At 43.0% G+C, this 12,900-nt stretch overlaps 1 protein-coding gene across 1 annotated transcript in view; it reads right to left on the bottom strand.

Annotated features, from left to right (window-relative positions):
* Nucleotides 1-2,180: 2,180 nt before the first annotated feature.
* DCLK3 (doublecortin like kinase 3) overlaps nucleotides 2,181-12,900 on the bottom strand; it is a 45,503-nt gene continuing 34,783 nt past the window's right edge. Inside the window, exons 3-5 of the mRNA XM_053265776.1 lie at nucleotides 8,037-8,169; nucleotides 6,312-6,479; nucleotides 2,181-4,505 (exon numbers count right to left, since the gene is read on the bottom strand). Of these exons, the coding sequence (XP_053121751.1) occupies nucleotides 4,309-4,505; nucleotides 6,312-6,479; nucleotides 8,037-8,169 (498 nt within the window). The 3' untranslated portion in view covers nucleotides 2,181-4,308. The remainder of the gene's footprint in view (nucleotides 4,506-6,311; nucleotides 6,480-8,036; nucleotides 8,170-12,900) is intronic.

The raw sequence follows: 12,900 nt of genomic DNA, 5'->3' as shown, positions 1-12,900 counted from the left end.
TACTCCACTGCCTTGCGGGGGGGGGATGTAGTTGCCACATGGTAGTTGACATTTGGCACTGTCCAGTGACAGTCAAATTGAACAGAAGAAATGAAGGTGTGCAGTGAATCCTCATAGGGATTCATTATGAGGAAAAGTTATTAGACACCAAAGAATGACTGCACATTTTGCTCCATAACTCTACTTCTACAAGGGCTAGAGCTTAGATTTTAAAAGAAAGAAAGAAAAAGAAAGAAAGAAAGAAAGAAAGAAAGAAAGAAAGAAAGAAAGAAAGAAAGAAAGAAAGCTGGGGATCTGTTTTAGGGTTAGGATATGGCAACTTCGAATCCCCATTGTTTCCTATGGCAGAAATGTTCAAAATCAGTAAAAATGGGGGGGAGGGGAATCATTAAAAATCAACCAAGTGTCTCACTACCTTGAAATTTGGGTGGTAGGTGGCACCCATGGGGACCTACTCACCACCCAAATTTGGTGCCCCTAGGACCTTAAGTGATATGAATTGGTCCAAATCCAAATTGAATCAAAACAAATACAAATCAAATCTGGGGTGATTTGGAGGGGATAGATTTGGATACAAAACAAATCAGGGATGATTTGTTTTGGACACAAATCAAATCAAAAAAATCGATTTGTGCACACCCCTAATTCTTATACCCATAAACATACAGGATTTGAGAAGCACCATTTGCAAATATAGGTACCAGAAACCTTTACATGGTACCCTCCTTAAACTTGACTATCCTCACAAACTGGTGAGGACTGCATTGCCTCCAGATCTGACAGAGACCAAGCTGGGGGTGGGGTGGGAAGAATTAAGAGAAAGGTGAAAGCAAGGTGCTTGGTTTAGCTCTGGTTTCTTAGCCTTTTGTGTGCATCACTAAGCTGGGAGTTATGTAGCCAGAAAGAATTACAGGGTCCTTTCTGGGCTCAGGTGATACAAAGAACATTCTTTAATAATTGATTATAAGCAAAGTCTTCTCCTCTTCAGCATGACAAATCACAAAAGGCTGCTTCTTGAAGGACAACAGAACACAGCCTGAACTCCAGACTGCCAGGAGCAGTGAAGTCGAGAATCCGTTTTCATCTCTTCCAACTTTAACCTTTTAAAACTGCTATTACACAAAGCCTCCTGCATCCTTGGGCTTGTCATCCAAAGTGGCATTTTGGAAAAATCAATATAGGTTTGAGAATCATTCACAGGTCTGAGAGCTTTGATAAGTGGTTGAACTTGGGCACAGCATACCTTAATTAAGTATGGATGCAATGTAAGGCAATTTTGAATCTTTCTCTTAATGTTAAAGGCAAAATTTCCATTTCTGGGCACATTGGCAGATCTTTTGATATTAATTTGAAAGCTTTATTCCCCATAGAATTCACAAGGAAATGTTCCAATGTTGTAAAAATCTTGCCTCCTTTAACTTCTTGTTTTTATGAAGATGGGGTCATACTAATTTTCCTTCAGATATTAATAGTCCACTTGCACCACAGCTGAATTGTCAGTAATTCTCTCTGACAATTTCCTGCCCCTCAGGCCTTTCCATCAATGCAGAAATGAAATATATTGTGCAGAATTCCTGGAAGACATCTTTTATTTCTTGCTAATGAGTTTTTAGACCTCATAGTGGTGAAGTATCATGTTCACTATGCCTGCTCAAACAGGAAAATAATCCAATTTAATTTGTACATTTCATACAGAATTTGGGAGGGGTGTGCATGGAGTCCTATGACCATAGCTTTCTGGAATTTGCCACAAGTGAAAAGGAGCAAAAGAATGAATTATTTGCCATTGGCTGTAGCTTTGTGGGCCACATGAGCCATCATCTGTATTTTTGGAACACTGAGGTTGAGGGCCAAATTAGATGTGACAAGGCAGATATGTTTGTTTATTCATGTTCATATCTAACACAAAGGGTAAGGTTTTACTTTTCAAATCAAAGGAACATGTAGATTGGAGGATCTGAACCTGCCCCTTCTCTTGCCTTACCTCCACTTGCTCCAAAGTCTGTGGTGTAGTGCCTAACAGCATAGTGACACTTCCCCTTCCCTCCCTCTCTCTCACACTCAAGCTTTTTAAAAGTTTTTGTTGATTTGTATTGATTTTGACTTTTTGATTCTCTTAGCCATGTTGAGTTTCTTTTATGAGAGAAAGATGGATATCAATAGTTTAATAAACAATGAGAAAGATATTCCTGATGTTTTTATTTAATTTCATTTTGCTTATCAGTGTTATGGTCCAGCCCTGTGAAACACATGGAATGAGAAGTAAAGACATGAAAACTAGGCTGGCAAGTTTGCAGCTAATAACCACATTTCATACCTAATGAATGATTTGTACCTAAACTCCATCTACCAATAGAGTGCAATTTCCCATCTCACCAGGCTAGGGGAAAGCAAACTGTAAAATTACTTGCATACCGTGGAACAGATTTCAGTTGCTTCTATGCTCCAAAGGCCAGAAAGATGTACATGCATGGAGAACTGTTTCCCAAAGTAAATAGTTGCTGCAGAAACTGAATTGTCTGTTCTGGGAACAAGGAATCTTTTTCTTTTTAAGGATTTCTTCATAGTAAGAAGCAAATTGGTTTTAAAAAATAATCAGTTCTGTCCTCAGTTCACTAATCTGCTGCCTACCTATTCCCCACTTGCTTCTCACAAACTTGTCAGTGCTAGGCTAGGCTGCCATACTCGGATCTAGACCAGGGCAAGTGACAAGAGTTCGGACCAGATGTGGAGCAGGCAGAGTAGATCCCTCTAGTGGAGATCTCTCAGCCTGCCAATTGCAGGGGCCAACTGAATTCAGAAGCAGTTTCTGACTGCATAATATTGGAAGCAACCGAAATATTACACTCCTGTACATCAAGTCCCAGACTAATTATCTGGGACAATTATTTCTAACACATCTTCCTGGCTAGAAGAAGAGGGACTTTTCTTTTATGAGTTCGGACCAGATGTGGAGCAGGCAGAGTAGATCCCTCTAGTGGAGATCTCTCAGCCTGCCAATTGCAGGGGCCAACTGAATTCAGAAGCAGTTTCTGACTGCATAATATTGTACATCAAGTCCCAGAGTAATTATCTGGGACAATTATTTCTAACACATCTTCCTGGCTAAAAGAAGAGGGACTTTTCTTTTATGTGGTCCAACTCTACACTATATATACTACAAAAATATTTTTTTAAAAAAAAAAATTACTGAGGTTGTTAAGGTAACTTGCATCCTATTAACAAAGTAAATTACAATCCTATTATTTTTCCTCATAGTTCTATTGCATGCTTAGAATATATACATCTAAATACACTTGAAACAAAGCTCCACATACACTATACAAAGTACATACATACAGAGAGTCCCTTACATCCATTTCTTATCAATACATTTATCAATAAACCAAATCTTTTACAACTACAAATAAAAATTTAACAACAAGGTTGAATTCTATATTCAGGACAGGAGTCAAAGAACACACAACTAGTTTTTTTATGCCTGGGGGTGGTGCTTTGTGTTGCTCAAAAAGTAGCCCGCCCCTCCCATGCAACAAGACTTGACTTTGGAAAGCAAGGCAGCTTTCAAAAGTAGATATGGAAATTTGCTGTTCTAAGTCAAAAATCCCACTGAGTACTGTATTCCCACACTCGAGTCCTCAGGCACATCTACAGCAGTCCTTTGGATACTGGCTAATATGTAAACATATAAAATATATTGAGCTGACTACAGATAGAATCAATCTTATCCACTTCACTAGCAGTTGGCCAAGGCCTTTGGAGTTTAAATTTTTCAAGACATTTCAAGATCTATTATAAATGTCTCAATAATAAATAAGGTAATATCTTAACTTCTTAAAAGAGGTACAAGCATTCAGAAAATTAGATTAACACTAAAAGCAGTGTTTGGGTGTGTACGGACATACTGGGAAAAATAGGAGACAGTGCAAATTTCACCAGCATGCTGAGCCCAGCTTCTTCTGGTGTTAGAAAGTCAATGACAGAAATACTAATCAGTAAACTGAATGCCAGTTCAGTCAATTGCCTTGCCCCGCTGTCCCATACCTCAGGGGTCACCCAAGATTGCATTGTTGCTGATGTCTTTAAATCCATTTTTGTTAAAAGTTGAAGTTTAAAACAGGAGAGTAGGTGGCCATGCAACATCTGAGGGAGTCAACTGATCAGCGCAGTGTACACCCCCAGTTCCAAAATTAAATGGATTTCCCCTGAGCTTGATCCTTACGAAAAGACTGTATATCTGAATAAAATGCAGTAGGGATGTTTCCACAGTGGGCTCACCACTCCAATTACGTATGCCTGACACAGGCTTTATGATTCTTCGTTGGCAGCTTCTTTCTTGCTCTGGCCCCGAAAGTGCCGCTCAAGATTGAGTGTCACCTCCCTCTGCAGGTTTCTGCTGCTGTTTTTCCCAGCTGTCTGAATCCACAGATGTTGAAGCACTTGCTGAGCAGTGTAACGCTTTTGGGGATCCACCACAAGGAGTCTGCTTATCAGGTCCTTTGCGGCTATGTAAGGCAAACACAAAAGGTAGGGGTTAACATGAATTTGCTTTAAATAGCTTCTAAAACTGGAGAAACATAGAAATTGATAATAGTTGCTATTCAGCAAGCCTGTTCTCACAACCACAGATGCCTAGATAGGACAGGGTTAACCCAGGAATCCGTGATCATCTGGGGAACTGGGAGGCCTCTTGACCCCAGCAGCTCAGAACCTGGGTAGCCCAGATCTGCCACCTAGGTTAAAAAATGAAGTAGGACAAAAAGAAGCTGCCCTACCTTTTTGTCTGGTCATTTGCAACACCGGTACTATTTAAACTGTTCCTGGGCTGCCGGCTGCCATGTTTACCAGAAGTTCTGTGGAACATGCAGGCAGGCAGAGCAAAGCTAAGCTACTGCACTACTGGGCACTACCTCTCCGCTGCTCATGCAATGCATTGTGGGATATGTGGAGGCCCCAGCTCACAAAGTCAGCAATGGAGAATGCTGCTGTGGTGCTTGTTTGGGCGCACAAGTTGCAGAGTCCAAACGAGGCTCTGGCTGGAACAAAGGGTGTGCCTTCCCTCCAGCCCACCCCAATATGGTCATGAAAATGAGTCCGATGTATGGCAATATTGTGAGTTACTGGTGAACTTAACCAGTCAACATATTCAGCAGACACTGTGGCTTAAAAGGCAATGCCCAAAGGGAGGCTTGTAGGCAGACTGCAGAAGATATTTGTACCCCATCCTAATGTTAACAGAGTAGCTGACATCTAAAAGTAATGGGGAAATTTCAAGAAGGCACTGTGTTTGCGCAAGGACACTGTGCAGACGACTTCTGCTATGCAAGGAGCTTGTGATCCTAACTAGTGTTGTGCTAGCATAATACTGTTGTGCTACTTTAAGGATGTAGCACAAGATTGTTTTTCAAAAAGAAAAAAGAAAGGAATATCTGTTAGAGACTAGTCCTTGTACTAGCAGAAGATGTTGAAAAATTGTACAATGATTATTTCAAATATTGTTACTCAAGAATGTTCCACAACACTTGTTAAACAACCTTAAAGTGCAACCCTATACATGTTCTGGAGAAGGCCTTCCACAAGCAGTTGCAACATCATGGAATACCACAATCCATGCAAATCCACAACCACTTTTTATTAGCACAACTCTGTTGCTCAAAGGCATCATTACTTAGGATGGCAGCCAGCAGCTGTATTCAAACTGCAATGCTATACACTTACTGGGGGTAAGCACCACCAATGTTAATGGTATTTACTTCTGAATAAATGTGTACAGGAAGTGCTGTATGAATAATTTTAAAATGCTGTTTGCAAATTGCTTTTTAGAATTAGAACATGATCTGGCAAAACTGATTTTCAAGGTAAACAAAAATGGGAGGGAGGAATTTTCATAAGAAAACGTTGTGAAATATAAAGAGTGTTATGTATACTTTGCACCACAAAAAGATGAATTCTGCACCACATCTGAATTCAGCACACCTGCATTCCTTAAATGTGCAACATGCATAGCTTCTTTCATAAAAGTTTTTCTGTTGCTGCTGCTACTCATGGTCAAGGAAGTATGCAAGATCTAGAAACTGAAGTTTCCTTCCAATCACCAGTACAGCTCCTTCCTTCCAACTTCTGAAATTTTATCAGGCACTGGCCACTGATTTTCAAATCTATTTTTCAACTTGAAACTTGTGTTTAAGAATTAAATCAGATTCTCAGAATTTTATATAAAATAACCAATTTCACATTGCTAAAACCGCAAAGCATGGAGTATATACAACCCTGACTATGAACTCCTCAGGCTGATTATTTAGAAAACTTACCAGCTGAAATATTATCCCAGTATGGTGAAAGAAATTCATAATGCCCCAGCTGTATTATTCGGAACAGCTCCTCTTGATCTCGTTCATGGCTTCGGAATGGCGGGAAGCCACAAAGCAAAATATAGAGTATTACACCAGTAGCCCACATGTCCACTTCTAGTCCATAGCCTAGAGGCAACAAAAGCATGCAAATACTTTGTAAGGAACTCCTTTTTATTATTATTATTTTAAGAGTAATAATAACGCAATATTGGCTTCAAATGAAGAATTGTCATCAATATCATTTTCATTGGTCGTGAAATTATACTCTATGAGAGTCTCTCTCAAACCTTTTGAACTAGCACACCTTCAAAAAACCATAAAGCCTGAGATGTTACCCACCTTTACAAGGGTAAAGCAAGAGTTCCGCCCTTGCAAGGAGTGACTGAAGTAGCTGTTCTACAGGCTTGTCTCAAAAGCCAGCCCATGGAGAGGGGGAAGTCGCTTCTCTCCCTGAGTTCCCTCCCCGCAAAAGCCCTGTTTGCTTGCTGAAATTTGTCCCTGAGAGCTTTAGGTGGCACTTAAGACATTTCAGATCAAGAAGAATCAATCAAAGAGGCAAATTTAGTCTAGAGTAATGAGTCCTGAGACAAACAATTCATACTGGTGCAGTCTCAATGATATAATGAGCAACACCCAGTTTATCATATTGGATTATATTTTTGTACTATTCCCACTTCCAGTCCCCTCCCTCAATTCCTTTGGCTTCTTTAATTAACAAAGGGTGAAGAATACAAGAAGCATACTCGACTTCACATTTCATCTTTTTAATTAAATACTTATTTACATTTTTATAAACAAAGGCAATGACTCTAATTAGTCTCCCTCCAGAGCATACAGGCTTAATATCCCCTGCATTATGAGACTCCATTTTCCCTACTGTGCACAATCTTATTTTGTCTTTTGGGGAGAAACTTAACTTTCCTCTATCTTGCCTCACTTTCCCACCCACCCTTCTTCAGCCATCTTGTTTCTTCCAAGCCCAGGACAATATGGGTTCTTGTGATCAGTTCAGCTTTCCATCATCTCTGAATAGTAAAAGGCTAGAGAAGTTTTAAATACAAAGTAAAAGGAAACTAGGGATCGGTGGTACCCTAATTTTTTTCATTTCTGTGCAGAATCAGTTTTTTTCTGGGTGGCAATATCAAGGCACTGTGTGCGCGCATGCATTCAGAATGGGGCCTTCCTAATTCAACCTGAGCGGGATCTAAAATTAACTGAGCAGACATCAGAAAATTTGTGAGTGCGCACACACCTTAGAGGGAACAGTGCTAGGGATATTCCTAGAATAAGTTTACATATTTTAACAAATTTATTTATTATTTTATTTATCCAATTTGTATGCTGCCCCAAACTTCCATCTCTGGGCAGCTCACAACATAAAAAAGTTAAAACACAGAAATAAAAACCTTTTTATTCTATGGAAGGTTGGAGTCAGGCCTATAGTTGCTTAACTCTGGGGGATCCAACGCAGGCTTCTTCAGAAGAGGTCTAATAATTGCCTCCTTGAGACAAGGAGGCATCTAAATCCACCTGTGCTATATAGATTCTCATCTGGGTGGCAGTGGTGAAACTAAAAGGGAGTTTTATTAGCTTTTTAACAAGAAGAAAATATTGAACAAATATAACTAGACAATGCAGAAAGTTTCCAGACTGAAAATTAAAAGAGGTAAATTTTATATTCACCATTCTCAGCCAGTATTTCAGGGGCAACATAAGTTGGCGTTCCACACACAGTAAATATAGGTTTTGTCACCCTCTTTGCAAGACCAAAGTCTGCTAGTTTCAGTGTGGTAGTTTTATCCGGATTACGTTGAACCTGTACAAAAAGGGGGAAAATCCAGATCAAATTATGCCTTAGCGGTATGTTGATTAATAGTTTTAGCTTAACATGAGCATAAGGAAAGACTGAAAACTTAAAATTACAAGTTTTCCTAAATGAAGAATAGTATGTATTATAGAAGAGCTATGGGTGGGACTGAACATACCACATATAACTGTTGCCAATCTGTGAGCCTTTCTTCACCAGATATTGGCTGAGCTGCTATAATGTCAGTAAGTGCTTTAAAAAAAAGATTTGAACTTGCTGGGTTGAATACCAATTTGGGATGTGCGAAACATTTTGGGTACAAGACAATTTGTACCTGAAATGGGCCATTTCGGACGATTTGTAGACAAAACAAATTGCCTGATGGCCAAGTCCAAAAGTTTTGGAGCTGAAATGAATTGCCCTGTTTCGGCTCTGAAAAATTTGTTGTTTTGGACCTCCATTTTGTGATCACTAAAAGTCTTTCTCCTTCAGTCTCCATTTTGAGTTTTATTATTATTACACCAGCGCCTGCAGCCGGGCAGCAGTTAGGGGGGAGGGCCTCCCCTGCCAGGGAAGAAGTTCTTCATGTAGCAGATGTGGAGGCAGTGCAGGTGGAGACGGCTGCCAGTCCAGCCAGATCCACCTTGCCGTCCTCCTCACTGGTCCCGGGGGGGGGGGAGCCCCAAGGTTGCGTCTGAAGAGGCCCAGGAGGATGTGCCTGTGTTTCCTGTCCCTAGGACTTCCCAGGCCATTTCTGAGGGCAGTGAGGTGCCCCAGAAGGAACCAAACAAAGTGCCAGCACCTAAGCGGCCCTGTGTCGCAGGAGATTCCAGGAGTATAGTCTGGGATCACTTCAATCTTTGCCATGGTGATCCCAGCCATGCTGCCTGCACCCACTGCAAGGCACTTGTCAGCAGAGGCAAGTGCCCTAAGCACTTCAGCACCTCGGGTCTGTTGCTGCACCTGTGGCAGCAGCACCTGGGTGTAGAGACCTTGCTGACAGTGGCGCAAGGCCAAGTGCCTCAACTAGCAGCAAGCAGCCAGAGGCTCCTGCTCCTAGGCAGGAAAAGCTGAATGAGCGGTGGGTGCAGCATCTGGGGAAGTGGTCTGATCACCCGAAACCATATCTCATAACCTGGGTCATTGGGGAGATGATGGCTTTGGACAACCAGCCTTTTAACATCTTGGAGAATGCCGGCTTCCACCATCTGCTCCAGCTGCTCGCCTGAGAGTACAAAATCCCCTCACGGACCACCTTCAGTAGAAGGGTGGTCCCCTCACTGTACCGTGTGTGCAGGGAGGCTGTGTTGGCCAGGTTGCGTGTAACTGGGCCCAGCACCAGTGTGTATTTCACAGTGGATCTCCATTTGAGCCGCAGCGGGCTGCACACTGCCTTCATATCCCTGACAGCCCACTAGTGGGGGCATGGAGGTGAGGGAACATCCAGCTTTGCTGGTGCTGTATCTAACTCCTCCCATGCATGTATGCCTTCTTGGGCAGGGGACACAGACCACAGGTCAGATGAGTTGGCGGCACTCCTGGCCCAGCAGCTGAAGAGTTGGCTGGCTGGGGAGGCAAGCCTTCGCTGAGGCTTCATGGTCACCGACAACACAGCCAACATTAGTAAGGTGGCTAAGCAGGTTTACAGTGTGCACATCGCTTGCATTGCACACACCTTGAACCTGGTGGTACAGGATGCACTTGGGCTTAAGGAAGCAGCAAAGTCCAAGCGCCAGAAGACTAGGCCAGGTTTAGTCCCCCGCAGATCCTGCTGCTTCCATGGCCACTCCTGTGGAGGAGTGCCGCAAGATTGCTGGCCCACTTCCACCAGAGCGAAAAGGCAAGGTGCCTGCTCAAGGCCAGGCAGATTGAGCTGGGCCTGCCTGAACACCTGATACCCTAGGATGTTCCTACCTGGTGGAGCTCCACCTTTCTCTTGCTCCAGTGCCTGCAGGAGCCCTTCACAGCCTGGCAAGGCATGGTAGCTTGGATGTGTGCACCCTGATCCATGCAGACTGGCAGCTCATTTCCAAGCTGATCTCGGTACTCAAGCCGTTCTATTCTGCCACGAACAGCTTGTGTACTGAGGCAGCCATACTGAGCCAGGCTTTGCCCATCGCTCTTCTCCTCGAGAAGGCCATGGGTGATCTCCAGACCACTCTGACCACTGCGGACACAATCGCCCTGACAGGTCGGTTGAGGACTGGAGCAGTGGAGTGGCTCAAGATACCCTTGGGTGAATCTGCATGGCATGTCCTGTCATGCATCTGCGACCCGAGGATGAAGTGCAGCGCTGTGCCCCCTGGCCAGCTGCCCAGGTGGAGGGACCTCCTGGTTGAACACGTCAGGCGGGAAGAGAATAGGAGGCTAGGTGTAGGTGATGCAGACCACTTCTTCATGTTTGTCGTCTGAGACTTTGCTTTGCTTTTTTCCACCCATGGAAGGACTGTGTCTCAATACAGTGTGAGTGCACATGTATTCAGAGTGGGATCTTCCTGATTAAACCTGAGCGGGATCTAAAATTAACTGAGCGGACATCAAAAAATGTGTGAGCACATGCACACAAGCATGCCCTAGAGAGAACACTGGGCCAGTCAGTATATAGGACCAGGGCTTTTTAAGCAATATGCAGAATGGTCTGACCACAAACCGGGCCGTTTTGAGTGTTCCAAGCTCAGAACAGAATGCCCTTCCAATGAAGAGCCTGTTCTGAGCTCAGAATGGAACGACCCTGTTCCGAGTCAGAACCCTCAAAATGTTCTGAGCACAATTTTGTACTCCAAAATGGCTTACTTCTGGGCTCTATGCATGTGTGGCAGCCATCTACATGGTCAGCACCATCACACAAATGGCTGCCATAGGTGAGCAGAGGCTGGAAGAGCACCATTTTGGAGTCCAGAATGAAGCTCAGAACATTCTGACTTGGAATGGGGTCGTTCTGTCAGAACAACCAGCTCAGCTGGTAGTTCCGACAGAAGGATCCAGGCATTTGCATTCCATTCCGAGCTCAGAATGGAATGCTATTTTGTGCATATCCCTAGCCTTTTCAGTTGTGGAGCTCAAGAGGCCAGACTGGATATTCTTTTTGATAAGATACTGAATAATCTTTCAGTTTCACTCCATCTTTGACCTGGTTGAGCTTTTCCTCCCCCTTTTGTAAAATCTGGCTTTTAGTTTCTAATGTGTTCCTTTGTATTTTATTGTTATTCATGGATTGTCAGTTTAAATTATTTTTGTCTGCTGACTACAGTACCCCTTGGGGCCCCATGAAGGACAAAAAGGTGAGATATAAGTATAATTAATTAATAGTGCCACATTGTACAGAGCTAAAGAACTGAGGAGGCATAACATCCAGGCAGTCATAATCTTCCATCCTTATAGAACAAGTCTTTTGAAGGAATTTTGAAAAAAACCCAACCTGAGCCAAGATTAAGCCTTGCTCTCAATGCCAAGACTGCAAACAAATGAAGAAAACACTGTCTGCAAAGGTACAGATATTAGTGGTTCAGAGACTTCACATTTTCCTCTGCTGTATCTCATCAGAACACAAGATGGCAATATGACATTATTATATCAGAGCATTCATGTATCAGGAACAAGGTTTCCTATACATTTCCAGGGCCCTATAAGATCAAGACTCTTTTTAAAAATGTTACATAAAAGATACAAATACTTGGAAATGCATATTATCCCTTGTTTACCTTTCTCTCCCTCTATTACTTCCCTAGCATCAATATTTAGACAATTTATTTGTAAGCTTAAGAAACACAGGAAGCTGCCTTATACTGAGTCAGACCATGGGTTCATCCAACTCAGTGTTTTCTACACTGACTGGCAGTGGCTTCTCCAAGGTTACAGGAAGGAGTGTCTCTCACCCCTATCTTGGAGATGCCAGGGAGGGAACTTGGGACCTTTTGATGCTCTCCCCAGAGTGGCCCCATCCCCTAAGTGCTCACATGTAGTCTCCCATTCAAATGCAAACCAGGGCAGACCCTGCTTAGCAAAGGAGACAATTCATGTTTGCTACCACAAGACCAAACTAATCAGGACAGTCATGAATGTTTGTTTTTTTGTAAAGTGCCATGCACACTGATGGCATAATAATAAACGCACGCCAGACTGTGTTCAGTATTCCGTGCCATTTTCCAGATCGGCTCACTTGCCCAGCCCGATCAGCCCAGTCTTCCTCGCTAACCTGGGTCCAAGGAGGAAGCACCGACCCGGAACACCTCTACCGACTAACATCTCCAACCTTCCTGCACCCACCTTGGCCCGTCCTGTTCCTGAGGAACAAAGTTCATCAGCGGTCCCTTCATCCAGACCAGGTCTTCGCCCCTCCTTGGGCCCAAAATTACCCCTGCTAACTTGGCAAAGAGGCACCTTTTAACGTGGTGATTCTTTTTATTTAGCAGGAGGAGAGTAACTGGCCCTATCCACCCCCAGCACAGTACCTCCAGTGACTGTTGCTGGTGTCTATCTTATGCTTCTTTTTAGATTGTGAGCCCTTCAGGGACAGGGTTCCATCTTGTTTGTTTGTTATATCTTTGTGTAAACTGCCCTGAGCCATTTTTGGAAGGGCGGTATAGAAATAGAATGAATGAATGAATGAAAATCTATCTTTATCCCTTTCTTAGATCCAAGCTACCCCAATCTCTCTCTCTCTCTTAAACCTCTTTCTCTTGCCTGTCTGGGAACTTACATAATTAGCACTCTAAGCTACAACGCCTCATTGCAGTTAAT

Source organism: Hemicordylus capensis, chromosome 6, assembly GCF_027244095.1.
Source record: "Hemicordylus capensis ecotype Gifberg chromosome 6, rHemCap1.1.pri, whole genome shotgun sequence".
Taxonomy (NCBI): Eukaryota; Metazoa; Chordata; class Lepidosauria; order Squamata; family Cordylidae; genus Hemicordylus; species Hemicordylus capensis.
This window is presented reverse-complemented; position numbering and strand designations above follow the sequence as displayed.